Below are 15,483 nucleotides of genomic sequence, written 5' to 3' on the forward strand. Positions count from 1 at the left end.
CACTGGAAACCCTTCACTACTGGAAACCCTCCACTGGAAACCCTTTAAACCCTTCACTGGAAACCCTTTAAACCCTCCACTGGAAACCCTTTAAACCCTTTAAACCCTTCACTGGAAACCGAAACCCTCCACTGGAAACCCTTAAACCCTCCACTGGAAACCCCCCACTATAAACCCTTTAAACCCTTCACTGAAACCCTTCACTAGAAACCCTCCACTGGAAACCCTTCACTGGAAACCCTTCACTGAAACCCTTCACTGAAACCCTTTAAACCCTATACTGGAAACCCTCCACTGGAAACCCTTCACTGAAACCCTTCACTGAAACCCTTTAAACCCTTCACTGGAAACCCTCCACTGGAAACCCTTCACTGGAACCCTTCACTGAAACCCTTTAAACCCTTCACTGGAACCCTTCACTGAAACCCTTTAAACCCTTCACTGGAAACCCTTCACTGAAACCCTTCACTGGAAACCCTCACTGGAAACCCTCCACTGGAAACCACCCTCCACCAGAAACCCTTAAACCCCTCACTGGAAACCCTCCACTGGAAACCCTTAAACCCTTCACTGGAAACCCTCCACTGGAAACACTCCACTGGAAACACTCCACTGGAATACTGGATATAACATCACTGAATTCACCATTAACTATTCACCCGAACAGTTTATGATATTGTGAATGGTATTATTGTAAACGTTGGCCATCCAAACATAGGGATAGACATCACCTTTTCTGTGTTATCATGTTTGGCACAGGAGATATGATGCAAAATACCTAATTTGGTTATGGTAAAGTTGGTTGCGATGGCTCCATATCTCAAAATGTCCAGGGCTCCAAACTGTTCAAGTGTACCAAGTTTCATGCCTTTATTAAAAAGTGAACCACATTTTCACATTTCACCTGGAATATAACCCACTGCTACTGAATCAGGGCCTCATCAGTTGGAACCTGTTTATATTGACAATGAGGTAAGAGTGAGAAAACATAAAATAATGGATAGAGAATTAATTTCTTAGTACAGTTTTTTGAGTTTTTGTATTATTTTGTGTTTCTGCTGCTAGGAAAGCCATTTACAAACGGCCCCAATAACAGAATCTAATGCAAGGCTCTGAACATTCTATCAGATACAAACTGCACAAAGTTACGTTTATTCTGATAAGAAATATTGTTATTGTTGTTAGTCATATAATATATCATTTTAAAGCTCTTTTTGTGCTCTTAATGCTGGACTATCCATGGGCACATCACATCAATATGGAGTTAGTTATAAGGGCATTTGGAGTTGCATTCAGAATTCGCCCCATTGCAGCATTAGAGGTCAAAGGTCAAATTCTCTTGACTTCAGTGTCATGACAATGTGACTGAGGTATAGATTATAGTCTAAGCTTTACAACGATATATGACTTCATGATATTGTGTTACGAAAAAAGATGGAAAAATCTTAATGATGGAGGGATGAAAAAAGGAGTGATAGCACATAGAAAGCTACCATTGCTGCAATGCTATCATGCGTTTTCCAACACTAGGGACATAGACCTTTAAAAAATCACTATGAGACTTGGTCCCTCCAAAGTGGAACGACGGACACATTTTGGGGGTCTGGCTCATGGACTACAGGTCTTTCATATTATAAAACAGGTTTAAGTGCTATAAAAATACTGTTAAACTATCAAAACGCTCAATATATAGAAATACACACAGCCCGTATTCAGAAATTGAGCGTTTGAAACAAGCCGTTAGGATTTCTGTCCATTTGTGATGTCACAAATGGACAATATTTAGACCATTACTCTGTTTTAAACGTAAACATTCTAAATGTGTCCCAGTTTATTTCCTGTTGCAGTGTATGTGAATAACATCAGCTGACAGGAAGTAAACATGGACCCAAACTGTTGCCTAGCAAAGCAATTCCATTGCAATTCCATTGAAATGCACTAAAACGGAGTGTTTCAGACAGAGAGTAAATACAGGTATATTCAGGCCGACAGTATGAGGAAAATTAAGTTGTTTTTTTTACATTAAACCATGTACACATGTTCTAGTAGAAACATAAAATACAAGTATAAACCTGAAAATGATCATGATATCAGACATTTAAATAAAGCAATATGTTCTGGAACAGGACAAAAAAATTAAAAGAAAACAAATTTCACATTTCATGCAGGATATTACATTTCACAGATAAGGTAAGTAACAATTTTACCTCATCATAATCAGTGGTAGAAAGTAACCAAGTACATTTACTTTAGCACCATACTTAAGTACTTATGATTATTTCCAATTTCTGCTACTTTATACTTCTACTCTACTACAGTTCAGAGGCAAATATTGTACTTTTTACTACACTACATTTATTTAATAACTTACTTTTGGTGCTTTGATGCCAATACTTTTGTACTTTTACTTGAGTGAAAATTTGAAATGCAAGACTTTTACTTGCAACAGAGTATTTCTAATGTTACACTGTGGTATTGCTACTTTTACTTAAGTAAAAAATCTTCAGCACTTCTTCCACTTCTGGTCATAATCATATACTTGCTAATGCCAGTTCTGATTAATAAAAGTCAAGCAGAAATATTGTGTAATTACATGACAATAATAATAAGTAAAGTACACTGAATTTGATCTGGTCTATGTTTTTGATGGGATAGAGTTGTAGAAATGGCTGTCCAACCACGTGTGTACCAGTTATTTCATCTCAGGCCGTCAGCAGCTCAAAGCAGCAAGGATGCTTTGGTGTCGGCCTTGTGGTGTAGACTCTTCCCTGGACAGCTCTCTGGACAAAACCACAGGCTGGATCAAATCTTTGCCAGGATGTCCGACCAGCCAGAACTGGCAACCCTGCAACTATGTCCTTACTATTTTGATCAGGTGACTTACCGGCTTCCTACCAGAGAGCAAGTGAAACACAGGTGGGTACCACTTTGATTTCCACTGTAAGTTCTACATCAGTTCCTATTCAGGGGGATTCCCAAACTTTCATGGACCCCTAGACGGTGTTTTTTGTATTTCACAGTTTGGGATGTGACAGCAGGTTACCTTGAAACTTGTGATCAGAATAATGTTTTAGATTCTCTCCTCATTTGAACTTAAATCAAATGTATTCCTCAAGGGACTTTGGACCTTAAAAGGATAGTTTGGATCTTTTGAAGTGGGGTTATGTGGCGGCTGGCATGCCTCCAGTTAGGAGAAGTAGGCAGGAGTACCGGCATGGAAGCTAAGCAACGTACTGCTGTGGACGAGGGCAGGAGCAAAACATAATTTAGCCACCTAAAAAAAAATCAATATCACTTTATGTGTACACTATATTTAGAACATTTTCACTGCCTTACCTTTCCGTGAGGCAGCCCTTTCCGATGGCGAACTGAAACCGTTATATGTCTTCAAAGCCACCAGACTCCACGCACAAAAACAGTAATTTTACCTCGCAGAACACGGGTGTTGCTAGTCTACCTTTGCCTCGATCGGTTAGTTTGCTCGCGTTATTGTGACTTTGGTGAATCCAAAACACCCTGTTGGAAAGGGCTGTCTGACAGCAAGGTAACACGGTGAAAATATTCTAAATATAGTGTACACTTGTACAGATATATATTCTTATTAGGTGGAACTTTCTTTTAGTTGGCTGCTGCCCCGTCCCGTGCTGTAACTCCTGTCTGTTTCTCCAAACTGGGGGCATGCCGACCGTCATCTACTGTAGGTAACACACTGACTATGGATAACTACCTCATACAACCCCACTTCAAAAGATCCAAACTATCCCTTTAACCCCATGTAAATCCATACTATTGGTGGGCAATGGTCATATTTGCTATGTAGCTTGGTGTGCATTTGTTTTACTGATACTGCAGCTGATACATAATGAATGATCTTCCCCCCACTTGTGGCCTGAAGGGAGAGCTGCAACCTCAGGCCGCACTGCTTCGACTCATGGGCAGGCTTAAGACGAGAGAGGCAGAGGGCCACAGAGCAGCACGGAGAACAAGAGGCCGGGCCCAGCACTGGCATGTACTTGAGTCTACTCTGTCAACTCCGAGATCTAAACACTGGCAAGAGTACATCCACAAAACAGTATATTCATATGATGTACGGCCACCAATGCTGACCGCCAACAACCTCAAGTTTTTATCTCATAACCATTTCTAAAATCGGTTGTATTATAGATATGAATGTTGAGCATGTGTCTGATGTTTGATGTGAAACCAGCATAGATTTCACAAATAATTATCAGGCTAATATAAACATTTTTATTCAAACTGATGTTGTCCAAGTTTTGTCCAACATTTACCCATCTACTTCGCCTCAAAATGTTTGGCAACAGTGTCTTGAGTTGGTGCTTTGGCACATTTTGCTAGCAGGAAACATAGCACCACTACTGGACCGTGCAAAAATAGTGTGGATTAAGGTCACGCATTGTAAGACTATAGTTGAGGTAATTGCTACATCCACAACTTACTAACAAGAACAATAAATACCATAACACAATTCATGCTCGTTTCATATTTAAGCATCTTCATTAAAAGACATATATTTCAAGGCAGAAAAACAATGACCATCATTTACTTTTTTTTTTTTCTTTTAATGGAAAACATCTTTAATGGATTTTTTTCATGTAACGTCTTGTTTAGTGAGTACATATAGATACAAATGCTCTATCCTAGCTACAGTCAGGAGGGGATATTTTTAAGAACCAGCAGAGTGCCTGTACAAAAACACTCCTTCACAATGTAGTGTGTCTTCTCAAGGCTGGAGACACGGGGCTAATCTGACGTTGTGCTGCAGTGAGTAAATTTAGTCCAAAAATCGATGCAGATCAGGGACTGCAAATCCTCAACAGACACACTGTAGATACAAACACAGACGTAAATCAATAACAAACTTGTGTTGTCTGGACACCTTTTTTTTCAGGCTGTATTTTTTTCTCTCTACTTGTAGAACTCGTGCTCCTGCTCGTCCTTTTTGATGACGGTCTTGTAAGCTTTTTCAAAGTCTTTGGCCAGGACAATATACCTGTTCTCACGCACCGCCAACATGCCAGCCTGAGACAGAAAAAAACAAAAACAAATTAATATCTATCTATATATATATACACAGTATATTAGGGCTGTCAAAGTTAACACAAATTTGTTTTAACACCAATAATTTCTTTAGCTAGCGTGAGTGAAGATACTGGAATCATGTGAAACTAGAAAATTAAGGAATCCATTGGTACTAATTTGACGTGAAGGAAGCTAAATAACGCTCCAAACTGATGATACATTTTAGTAAGAAAAAACTGGCATGGCCATTTTCAAAAGGGGTCCCTTGACCTCTGACCTCCAGATATGTGAATGAAAATGTGTTCTATGGGTACCCACGAGTCTCCCCTTTACAGACATGCCCACTTTATGATAATCACATGCAGTTTGGGGGCAAGTCATAGTCAAGTCCGCACACCTATTGGGCTTCATTTTGCCATGTTATGATTTGAGTTTATTGTTTTATGCTAAATGCAGTACCTGTGAGGGGTACTGGACAATATTTGTCATTGTTTTGTGTTAATTGATTTCCAATAATAAATATATACACACAATTGCATAAAGCAAGAATATTTGTCCACTGCCATGTTGATAAGTGTATTCAATATTTGACAAATCTCCCTTTAAGGTACATTTTGAACAGATAAAAAATGTGATTAATTGCAATTAAATATTTTATTCAATTGACAGCCCTAATATCTATCCATCTATCTATCTATCAATCTATCGTCTATACACAATGTAAAAGATTGTCGTTTCTCATTCATTTTAATTTTGCACTGGTCCAAGAAAAGAAATGAAAGGGTTAAATTAACAGATAATTAAAGCTCTCGCTCACCTCCTGGCAGATGGAGTTGATATCAGCTCCTGAGACCTTGTCTGGTCTGGCCACATCTGTGCATCAGTTAAGGTCAACTGAACAACACAGCAACGCCAAAACACAAGCAACAAAACAGCCGAGTATCCAAACTGTTTAAACATAAAGGAATACTGGAATGATGCAGTTTAAACAGGATGCAGATGCTCTCCCTTAACACTGTTTAAAGTGCACATGAACCAGCTGTTGTATGTTTGATTAGTTTTCTTTTGAGTTCATATTTTGCCGATGTGTCACTCAGTTTGCAGGCCTCACAAACAGTCCAGAACATCTACGCTGTTGTCCTGCATCAAGTGTTATCAGTCAAATGGGATGTGAACGTCTCTGCAAAACTCGGCTTTGACACTACAGAAGATAAAACAATGACTTGCTCAGCTCACACTCTAGCTGTGTGAGTTATGTGTTAAATGTGACACTGATGCAACCAAATAAGTGATGCCAAACATCACAGGTCATTAAGTATATAGATTGAGGAGTTCCTGCTGTTCGGCTCGAAGTCCACACTCGAATGACTGGACGATAAACACTAAAAGGGTACATCATTACATCTAGTTACCAACTGACTATGACATTAAATATTTAAATGTATTCTATTCATATTTTAAATTGTGAATTTACCATGTTGTACTGTACAAACTGGTTTTAATTTAACACAAGCTCTACCCTGTTATACTGTATTGTTTACAGTGGCAACGATATGATTTTAGCATCCCGAGTTACCATCATGAGCTAAATACCCATCTACCCACCCAAATAGACTGATTAAGTACTCCACTAACACATGTACCACACATACATACATGTAAACCTCAGATAACGCAAAAATATCCTTAAAAAATGTTTGTATGAGAGTTTTTGAATACTGTACAAGAGGACCCAGATAAAAGAAAGAGGAAACATTGCACAACATACCCCCTGAAAAGAAAACTGAATTTTTCACTGTTAGACACACACACCTCTTTAACGTGCTGTTATTGAACCAAAGGATACAGTCCTCCAGGTCGACCTCCTCAGAGAGGTTCATTTTACTGGTGATGGTAGAGAAAACGAGACGTTTCTGCCTGCGGTCGGGAAGGGGGAACTCAATTTTTCTGTCCAGACGACCAGGACGTAGCAGGGCCGGGTCCAGCGTGTCTGCTCTGTTGGTGGCCATGATCACCTAAAAAAGGGGAGTTCAAACGTGAGCAAGATGGTAACACATCATGATATGGGGGTGCATTTGCTTCACATAAAATATTTGCTTCTGGAACCAAATGCACCTATGGTATCTAGGGTGATGGTTTTCCCAGTCCTTCGAAACTGGTAACCTAATAGTTAAAATTGGAAACATTTTTCAAAGAAATTTGTGATGCGGGAACCCTTGGGAAATTGACTTCTTCACAGAGGAAACATTGTTCCTTGAAATTAGCAGCCACCTCCTTTACATACTGAAGGCGTTCTTTGTCTGAGCAGCATTCACTTATGATCAAAATGTCCATTTAAGGGTTTGAAGACTGACAACATAAACCTTTTGTGTGCTTACTGAGGTGAATGAATGGAAATAGGGGTATAGTGAATGAACGGCTGGGTTTGACAGTGCTCAAGCGCCATCACTGACACCACCAGTCAGTGCATATGGAGATGGCGCAGTCACAAGGGGAAAGTTAAGAGCTTCCTTAGCTCACCTTGACGTTGACGTTCTGGTCGAAGCCGTCCATTTGATTAAGCAGCTCAAGTAAGATTCTCTGCACCTCCCGATCAGCTGCAGAAGAAAATATAAAAACAAGGTCAGGCAAGACATGATGTTATTGCATTCACAATAGGCCTGCACGATATGAGGAAATCTGCGATGTGCAATATTGCAATGACGATATGACTTGCAATAAATAAACAAATATTGAACTGTCCATATTCGCTATACTTATATCAGCCTGGTTGTCTTTACATTCAGAACCGTATAATTGAATATTTTAAATATAACCAGGCTAAATGTTGTTTCTAGAGCAGCAACAGTAATATTTACAGCTATATAAACTCTAATATTTACACTGGAAACAATCCAACATGTTAATAAAATAAATCATATTCCTGAGTGAAGTTTAGAGGGACATTGATCTTGTCCTCTGTCCTCCTCCCTCTGCTAAAGGTACTGCTGGTAGAGAGAGGACGGCCTGCTTTGTCTCAGTCAATCAGTGTGTGTGTGCGCGTGTGCGTGGAACTCCTCCACTGCACCGACACAGAGCAGTGTGCTAATAAATATTTATATTACGGTCTTTAGCCCCGCGGCCCATTTAATGCAGACCTTCGGTAACCATCCCTAAATATCGCCTGTTCATATCGCGATGACGATGAAAATACGATTTTTCGGTCAGCATTAATTTACAAGGATGTAATCAGGGAAACACAAACATATCTTATTATGACTTCAATAAGCAAAACTAGTGCAATGTTTGTCCCTAAAAATATGAAATCTACAACAAAAACTTTGGTTTGTATACAGCAAGTCTACGTGTGAGCCACACATGTGCATACCTCCGGTCTGTGCATCAAAACGCTTAGTGGCGATGGCATCGATCTCGTCGATGAAGATGATGGCTGGGGCGTTTTCCTTCGCCAGCCGGAAGACATCACGCACCATACGAGGTCCTTCACCCAAATACTTCTGAACAAACTCAGAGCCTACCACACGGATGAACGCCGCTGGGAACAGAGAGGATGGACAAAGATTAATTGTCGTCAGTAGTAATCTGTGTTATTTTAAATAATGACATCATGTATGTTTTATAGTGTTTGAATCCATTGTGCGTTGTCAACATAAAGGGGGAAATGGCTTTTTGTATAAAACAATATATCTCACTACATTAACAACATATACTGTACACGCTGTATATGGAGGACTTACCTGTGGTGTGGTGAGCCACAGCCTTGGCCAACATGGTCTTACCACAACCTGGAGGTCCATACATAAGGACACCCCTGGGTGGGTCAATGCCAATCTGAGAGAGGAAATAGATCAGAGTTGTTATCTATCTAGGGAAGGCTTTCTACATTGTTTGTAAGGGCAAATTCATGTTATATCCTAAACTTCATTATATTTGTCATATACATATATACATACAAGTACATAAATGAAATTTGACCTCCACATTTAACCCATCAACAAGCATTTTAGGAGCAGTGGGCTGCTCTAAAGCACCAGAGGAGCAGCTTGGTCTAGACTCAAGGACACCGAGTGATGAGCGCAGTTTTCAGCCAAAATGTGTGTGATTATCACGGTAATGACGGTACTGCAAAATCCATGTCGTGGCCGAACGTGACACCGGTGACGGTGATGAAACAGGTATATTGCCCCCTCCTATGAGCTACAGCCGCTATTTTACTCACTGTGACGTGCGAGCGTAAAAATCAATGACAAATATTTGTTGTCCGTGTAAAAAATGTCACATTTCTCTTGAATATCTGACCTGTTTGTAGAGCTCAAAGTGTGTGAGCGGCAGCTCTACAGCTTCTCTGACTTCCTGCTTCTGGATGTCCATACCACCAATGTCAGCATACATCACATCTGGCTTTTGGTCTGCGAGCAGAAACACAGCGAAAAGGAAAGTTAGCATTGCTATTCAAACATAGTCAACTTCACTTTACAAGATATGACCTCCTTTAAAAAAAGTGCAATGTGAAAGATCTGGCCAGAATTTTAGTTTAAAACATTAAAAAAATGAACTAACATTATCAACAGAATGTGAAGATGATGGTGTCTATATATCGTGCTGCAGAAAGATCTACTGAAATGAGCATGCTAACCAGCTAGCCCCGGCCCTGTCTTGTTAGAATGTTATACTTTAAGAGGCGATGTTAGTCACCGACACTGTAGCGTCCCGTCTGCCCTCATGAGAGGTCAAAGAAGTAGAACTGCCCCAGGGGCTTGTCATGTTGAAGGTACAGGCTTGATGACTCGTATTTTTGTTTCGTCCCCTTCGTCACCGGGAGGCCGTACACCCCATCTTAGTGGCACAGTAAACTATATAGGTCGACGCCACACATGAAGATTATAAGATAGCAGTATTATGTTGACCAGCTCTCAAAGATTTAGCAGTATGGTTGACCCAGTATAGAGATGAATTGCTGACTCATATTTGTTTGGAGCATGTGGCTAGATCTTACACATTGCACCTTTAACAGCTTCAAGAAAATGCCATCTATGTATTTTTAATGGATATATAGAATTAATGGCCAACTGATCTTTGATTTGACTATTTGAAAGTAAAAATCATGAACACAATCTTCTGTGACACTAGAGGTCATCTCCAGATATGACCTTTGTTGTGGAGCTACTAAAACATGACTAGAAAACCTCTGGGACAGAGTGGTACTGAGTGTTTTTACCTGACGTCAGCATCATGATGCTGCTGTCGGCTTCAGGGGGGAGCACATCCACCAGGGCATTGCTGTGCTTGTGCAAGGCCACTGAGGCGTTGGGCTTCAGCAGCTCTCTGTCGATGGTGCTCAGGATGCGCACATAGTAGTTGGACCCTGAGAGCGGAACAAAGATGAATAAAAAGGAAAGAACACAGGAGCAGAACTCATTAGACATTTAATACATGTACTTCACACACTGAATAATTCAAATCCGACAGCACACAGTGCATCTCTTCTAGGTTCTCTCTCAAGACTCTGAAAGCCTGAACATGATAAAGCATTCAATTATACAGCATGTATGCATCATTTGCCATTTCATTCATTTTTAATTCTTCGTTTTATCCATTTACTTATTCATTTATTTTCATTATTTGTTTTTTTCAATACATACTATTTTGTTTTCCATTTATCTCGTGGAAACTTGATGCTAGATGCTGGAATTGAATTGTTCCTCTGCAGAAAATACCTTTAAACTTGACAGCAAGCTGTGACATACACCACAATTACACCCACAATATAAAATATCTGTGAAAAGGACAACACACAACAGGAAACAACAGATTCCATTTCTGTGTTTGAGTGCAAATTAGAGGGCAGGTGTAACATCCCACCTCTACCCTTGCAAAACTTTGAGGACCAGTCCAGCCCATTTCCAAATCTAGCATGTATTTAAATGCTGTGATGCCATGAATCTGAAGATTCCCACTGAAATTTCCCATAGGTAAGAATATCCACCAGGTGGAAGGAAGGTACATTACAACTAGGGCTGTCCCGAAGACCAATTTTTGGGCTTCAAAGCTTTGGTGAGAAATATTCGAATGTATTCGAAGCTTCGTGATGCGGCACGGTGCAGCAGGTTGATATGTTCTTCTGTCTGTCTTCATCTCCCGTTTCAGTGCCGCATTTCTGTACACGCACACACCTCTACACACAACAAACAGCAATATCCATCTGAGAATAACTAATAGTTAATGTTGAATATGAATAATGCTGTTGGATTATTCCTTATTTCATGGGCTATTTTGGGATTTACACATTATTATTACAAACTTATATAAAAACAAAACAAAATGAAGCATTCGAATACTAATTTGGAGGTCGATTACCATGGCAACGGTCGAAGCTTCGAAGCATTCGGGTCAGCCCTGATTACAACAACAGTTTTGAGTTTCTCAGAGTTTACGAGGTACCCCCGAAGGCACCATCAAATCCCTGTCAGTGCCCACATACTGATACCAATAGACTTCAGAGAAGCAGAGGAATTTTCCAGTTCTGTTGTTTCTCCATCATCTCCGACTCCAGCAGTGGCCATGGTGTCTCAAAATGCAGCTGCAGGCTACCGGTAAGCTACGCTGTGTTATCTTTTAAGTGTTTATTGTTTTTTTGTTTTTTTTGGACGTGCGCAAGTAGGCGGTGGGGGAGAGAAAAAGAAATACTGGGTGAATTGCCAATCCTGCTTTTGATTTCAAAAATCTAAAGTTTCGAAGAAAAGAGATCAAAAGTTAATTTTGATCGATTTTCAATTTAGAATCTAAATCATGACACCCCTAATACATAGGCTATTGATTTCGCTGTTTATCAGCACAGCTGTCCATGTTTTTATTACTTAAATGAATACTGGCAGCATGTCATTATTTTTAGGCAGTGTAGGTCTTCTAAATTTAGCCAGGTTTTTCTTTTGATGGTACCTGTAGTGGAGCCGACGATGGCTGTGTTCTGGTCAACAGCTTCCAGGAACTGGCCAATGACAAGAGGGATGCTCTGTATCCTCTTCACCTCCTCCTGGGCATGGAGGAACTCCTTCTTCAGGTTCTTCTGTTCATCTTTGATGTACTCCTCCTGCACCTCCAGGAACTCCAGCTCCTGCTGCAGCTTCTGCAAACACACAGCAAAAGGAGAGGAAGAAAGAAGGGTGAGAGCCTGCTGGAGGTGAAAGTACGAGAGATGTTCTGATACCATTTTTTCCTTCCAGATATCGATTCTGATACCTGAACTTGCGTATCGGCCGATTACGATCAACGGACGGTTATTTTTATTATTACTGAAAAACATTTTCCTCGCTCTGACTACCGTTACTGTTACACTCTCCACTAGCACCGCACTGTTGTTTGCTATCGTCACATGACAAACTACCCGCGATCAGTTCTTCTTCGCTGCTCTAAAACAGTAGTTGCCAGTGGCAGCGATGATACATCAAGGGCGACAGCACAATGAAGGCCTTTTGAAAGAGACTGGGACACGGTTTTGAACTCTGGGGTATGACACATGCACGGTGTAACTGGAGCTGCAGTGTTTAAAAAAGCTCAATGTGAACAGAAGTAGGTATGTATATGTATATATATATATATATATATATATATATAGCTCTTCCACTGTAATTGTATCCTAATAATCAGACTGAACTGACATTTAGTTTCACTTAATATCATCACTTGAAACAGAGAAAAATCAGAGATATGGGCAGTGTTTCAGAGGATTGAAACCAGGCTGCTGTAATTTCATGCATGAGGGTCATTTGTACAAGTCTGCTTTAAGTGTTTCTGATTTATATTTGTCTTTATTGGAATCTATTGTACCCAGAATTTAAGCACACCACAGCCCTCTGTTATCCACGAAGACACTGAATAAAACACAAATACATTCACCTACAGTTTGTCATACTCAAAAGGTCGATTTTGGGTAGATTGCAACTTTTAACACAAATGTATAAACAGGTATAAGACCTTGTATCTGCTGTAAAGGTCTTCAAGATCTTCTGGTTCAGGTGCCAGGAAGGACAGACCTGTCTGAGGTCTGGAGGTCAGTATTGCCGGCATTTCTTCCTGAGAAGGTGACAAAACATAATGACATTAACAAACTATTATATTTAACATCACACATCAGTCAAGAGCTTGTACTGCATTTCATCCAAACAAACAGGAAAAAATATAGATGTATGGTTACAGACTACTTTCAGCTCAGGAACAGAGGACAGTAAGAATAAAACTTTACAGCAACTCGCCGATAAACAACTGTATGCTCGGTTATTACCTTGCATCTGTGCACTATATTCAGTTTTAACAGTTTTCTTCATCTCCTTGTATTTTTATATCTGGTATTTTTTTGTACTTTGTACTACTAACTTTTTTACTAACATGTTTTGCACTATGGAACTGTGATGCTTGAAACTTGACTTTCCCTCAGGATTAATAAAGTTACTATCTATCTATCTACCTACCTACTGTATCTACCTATCTATAGATCTACCTACCTACCTACCTACTGTATCTCTCTATACTCTATCAATCTAAATATCTACCTACCTATCTATCTATCTAAATGTTTACCTACCTATCGATCTACCTATCCATCTATCTATCCATCTATCTATCTATCTATCTATCTATCCATCTATCTAAATGTCTACCTACCTATCGATCTACCTATCCAGCTATCTATCTAACTACCTATCCATCTACCTACCTATCCATCTACCTACCTACCTATCTATCGATCTACCTATCCATCTACCTACCTATCTACCTACCTACCTACCTACCTATCTATCTATCTATCTATCTACCTATCTATCTATCCATCTATCCATCTACCTACCTATCAATCTACCTATCCATCTACCTACCTATCGATCTACCCATCTACCTATCCATCTACCAACCTATCGATCTACCCATCTACCTATCCATCTACCAATCTACCTATCTATCTACCTATCGATCTACCTATCCATCTACCTACCTATCGATCTACCTATCCATCTACCTACCTATCGATCTACCTATCCATCTACCTACCTATCGATCTACCTATCCATCTACCTACCTATCTATCTATCTATCTATCTATCTATCTATCCATCTATCTAAATGTCTACCTACCTATCTATCTATCTACCTACCTATCCATCCATCTATCCATCTATCCATCTATCTATCTATCTACCTACCTATCTATCTACCTACCTATCGATCTACCTATTCATCTACCTATCCATCTACCAACCTATCTATCCATCTATCTATCCATCGGAGACAAATACAAGCTTAGCTACCCTTAGCTCGCTAACAGTTAGCTAGCTGGCTACCTTAAACGGTTTGCAAAAGCAGAAAACTGTTTAAAGCGACGCCACGGTGAATAATAAGAATAACAATAATAATAACAACAACATCGAACATCAGTTAGTGAATATAGTTTTATAAAATCATCATCTATTTAAAAAAAAATACATTTCTAGAGCTCAACAAACATCAGCCTGGTTAGCTGCTAACAGCTAACCAGGCTGCTAGCTGTTAGCAGCTAGCTGTTAGCAGCTAACCAGGCTGCTAGCTGTTAGCAGCTAGCTGTTAGCAGCTAACCAGGCTGCTAGCTCTTAGCAGCTAATCAGGCTGCTAGCTGTTAGCAGCTAACCAGGCTGCTAGCTGTTAGCAGCTAACCAGGGTGCTAGCTGTTAGCAGCTAACTAGCATGATGCTAACTAGCATGATGCTAACTGCTAGCTTGGATGACGTAGCATCTGCAGCTAGTAGAGGATGAATCTGCAGGTTTACGTTTCGGCAGCTTTAACAGTGTTAAACTAACAAATGGTAAAATACTGAGACAAAGACCCACAGGCAGCAACACTCAAACACTTCAGTCTTACAGAAGCCGACCACAGAAACTCTGTTAGTTTGTTAATTTAAAGATAAAAACAGGAAACAAAGTGACTGATTCATACCGGGCTCTTCTCTACCGCTACGATGTCCTCCATGTTGAAATATGACTATCAACTGACGTCATGACGCCACACGTCAGCGAAGGGTTTTATGGGTAATGGAGTTCATCGCACCAGGCTATTTAACAGGCAGTTAATAGATTCAAGATTCAAGATTCAAGATTCAAGATGTTTATTAAGTACTACAGTAGTATAATTCATGGTGGTAAAATAGAAACCTTAAATAAATACATTAATTAATTATAACGTAATTGTAATTGTAATATAACTTAAAGTATTTCCTTTTATAATTGTAATATAACTTAAAGTATTTGTAATTGTAATTGTATTATAACGTAATTGTAATATAACTAATTGTAATTGTAATATAACTTAAAGTATTTCCTTTTATAATTGTAATATAACTTAAAGTATTTATAATTGTAATTGTAATATAACTAATTGTAATTGTAATATAACTTAAAGTATTTCCTTTTATAATT

General features: G+C 39.5%; 1 protein-coding gene and 1 long non-coding RNA gene across 2 annotated transcripts; one reads left to right on the forward strand and one right to left on the reverse strand.

Moving 5' to 3' along the window:
- The first annotated feature begins 2,044 nt into the window (after positions 1 to 2,044).
- LOC141778409 (uncharacterized) lies at positions 2,045 to 4,205 on the forward strand. The gene is made up of 3 exons (XR_012596063.1): positions 2,045 to 2,190; positions 2,656 to 2,916; positions 3,896 to 4,205. It is a non-coding gene; the product is annotated as an uncharacterized LOC141778409 (long non-coding RNA).
- Positions 4,206 to 4,559: 354 nt separating this feature from the next.
- On the reverse strand, positions 4,560 to 15,092 carry psmc4 (proteasome 26S subunit, ATPase 4). Its single transcript, XM_074652648.1, has 11 exons — positions 15,005 to 15,092; positions 13,015 to 13,113; positions 11,980 to 12,166; positions 10,259 to 10,405; positions 9,340 to 9,449; positions 8,778 to 8,871; positions 8,408 to 8,575; positions 7,561 to 7,637; positions 6,887 to 7,055; positions 5,858 to 5,913; positions 4,560 to 5,040 (listed from the first exon to the last, which is right to left on the reverse strand). The coding sequence occupies exons 1-11, from the start codon at positions 15,035 to 15,037 to the stop codon at positions 4,927 to 4,929; spliced, it is 1,254 nt and encodes a 417-aa protein (XP_074508749.1). The 5' UTR covers positions 15,038 to 15,092; the 3' UTR covers positions 4,560 to 4,926.
- Between the last annotated feature and the right edge of the window lie 391 nt (positions 15,093 to 15,483).

This window comes from Sebastes fasciatus, chromosome 12, assembly GCF_043250625.1.
Source record: "Sebastes fasciatus isolate fSebFas1 chromosome 12, fSebFas1.pri, whole genome shotgun sequence".
Taxonomy (NCBI): domain Eukaryota; kingdom Metazoa; phylum Chordata; class Actinopteri; order Perciformes; family Sebastidae; genus Sebastes; species Sebastes fasciatus.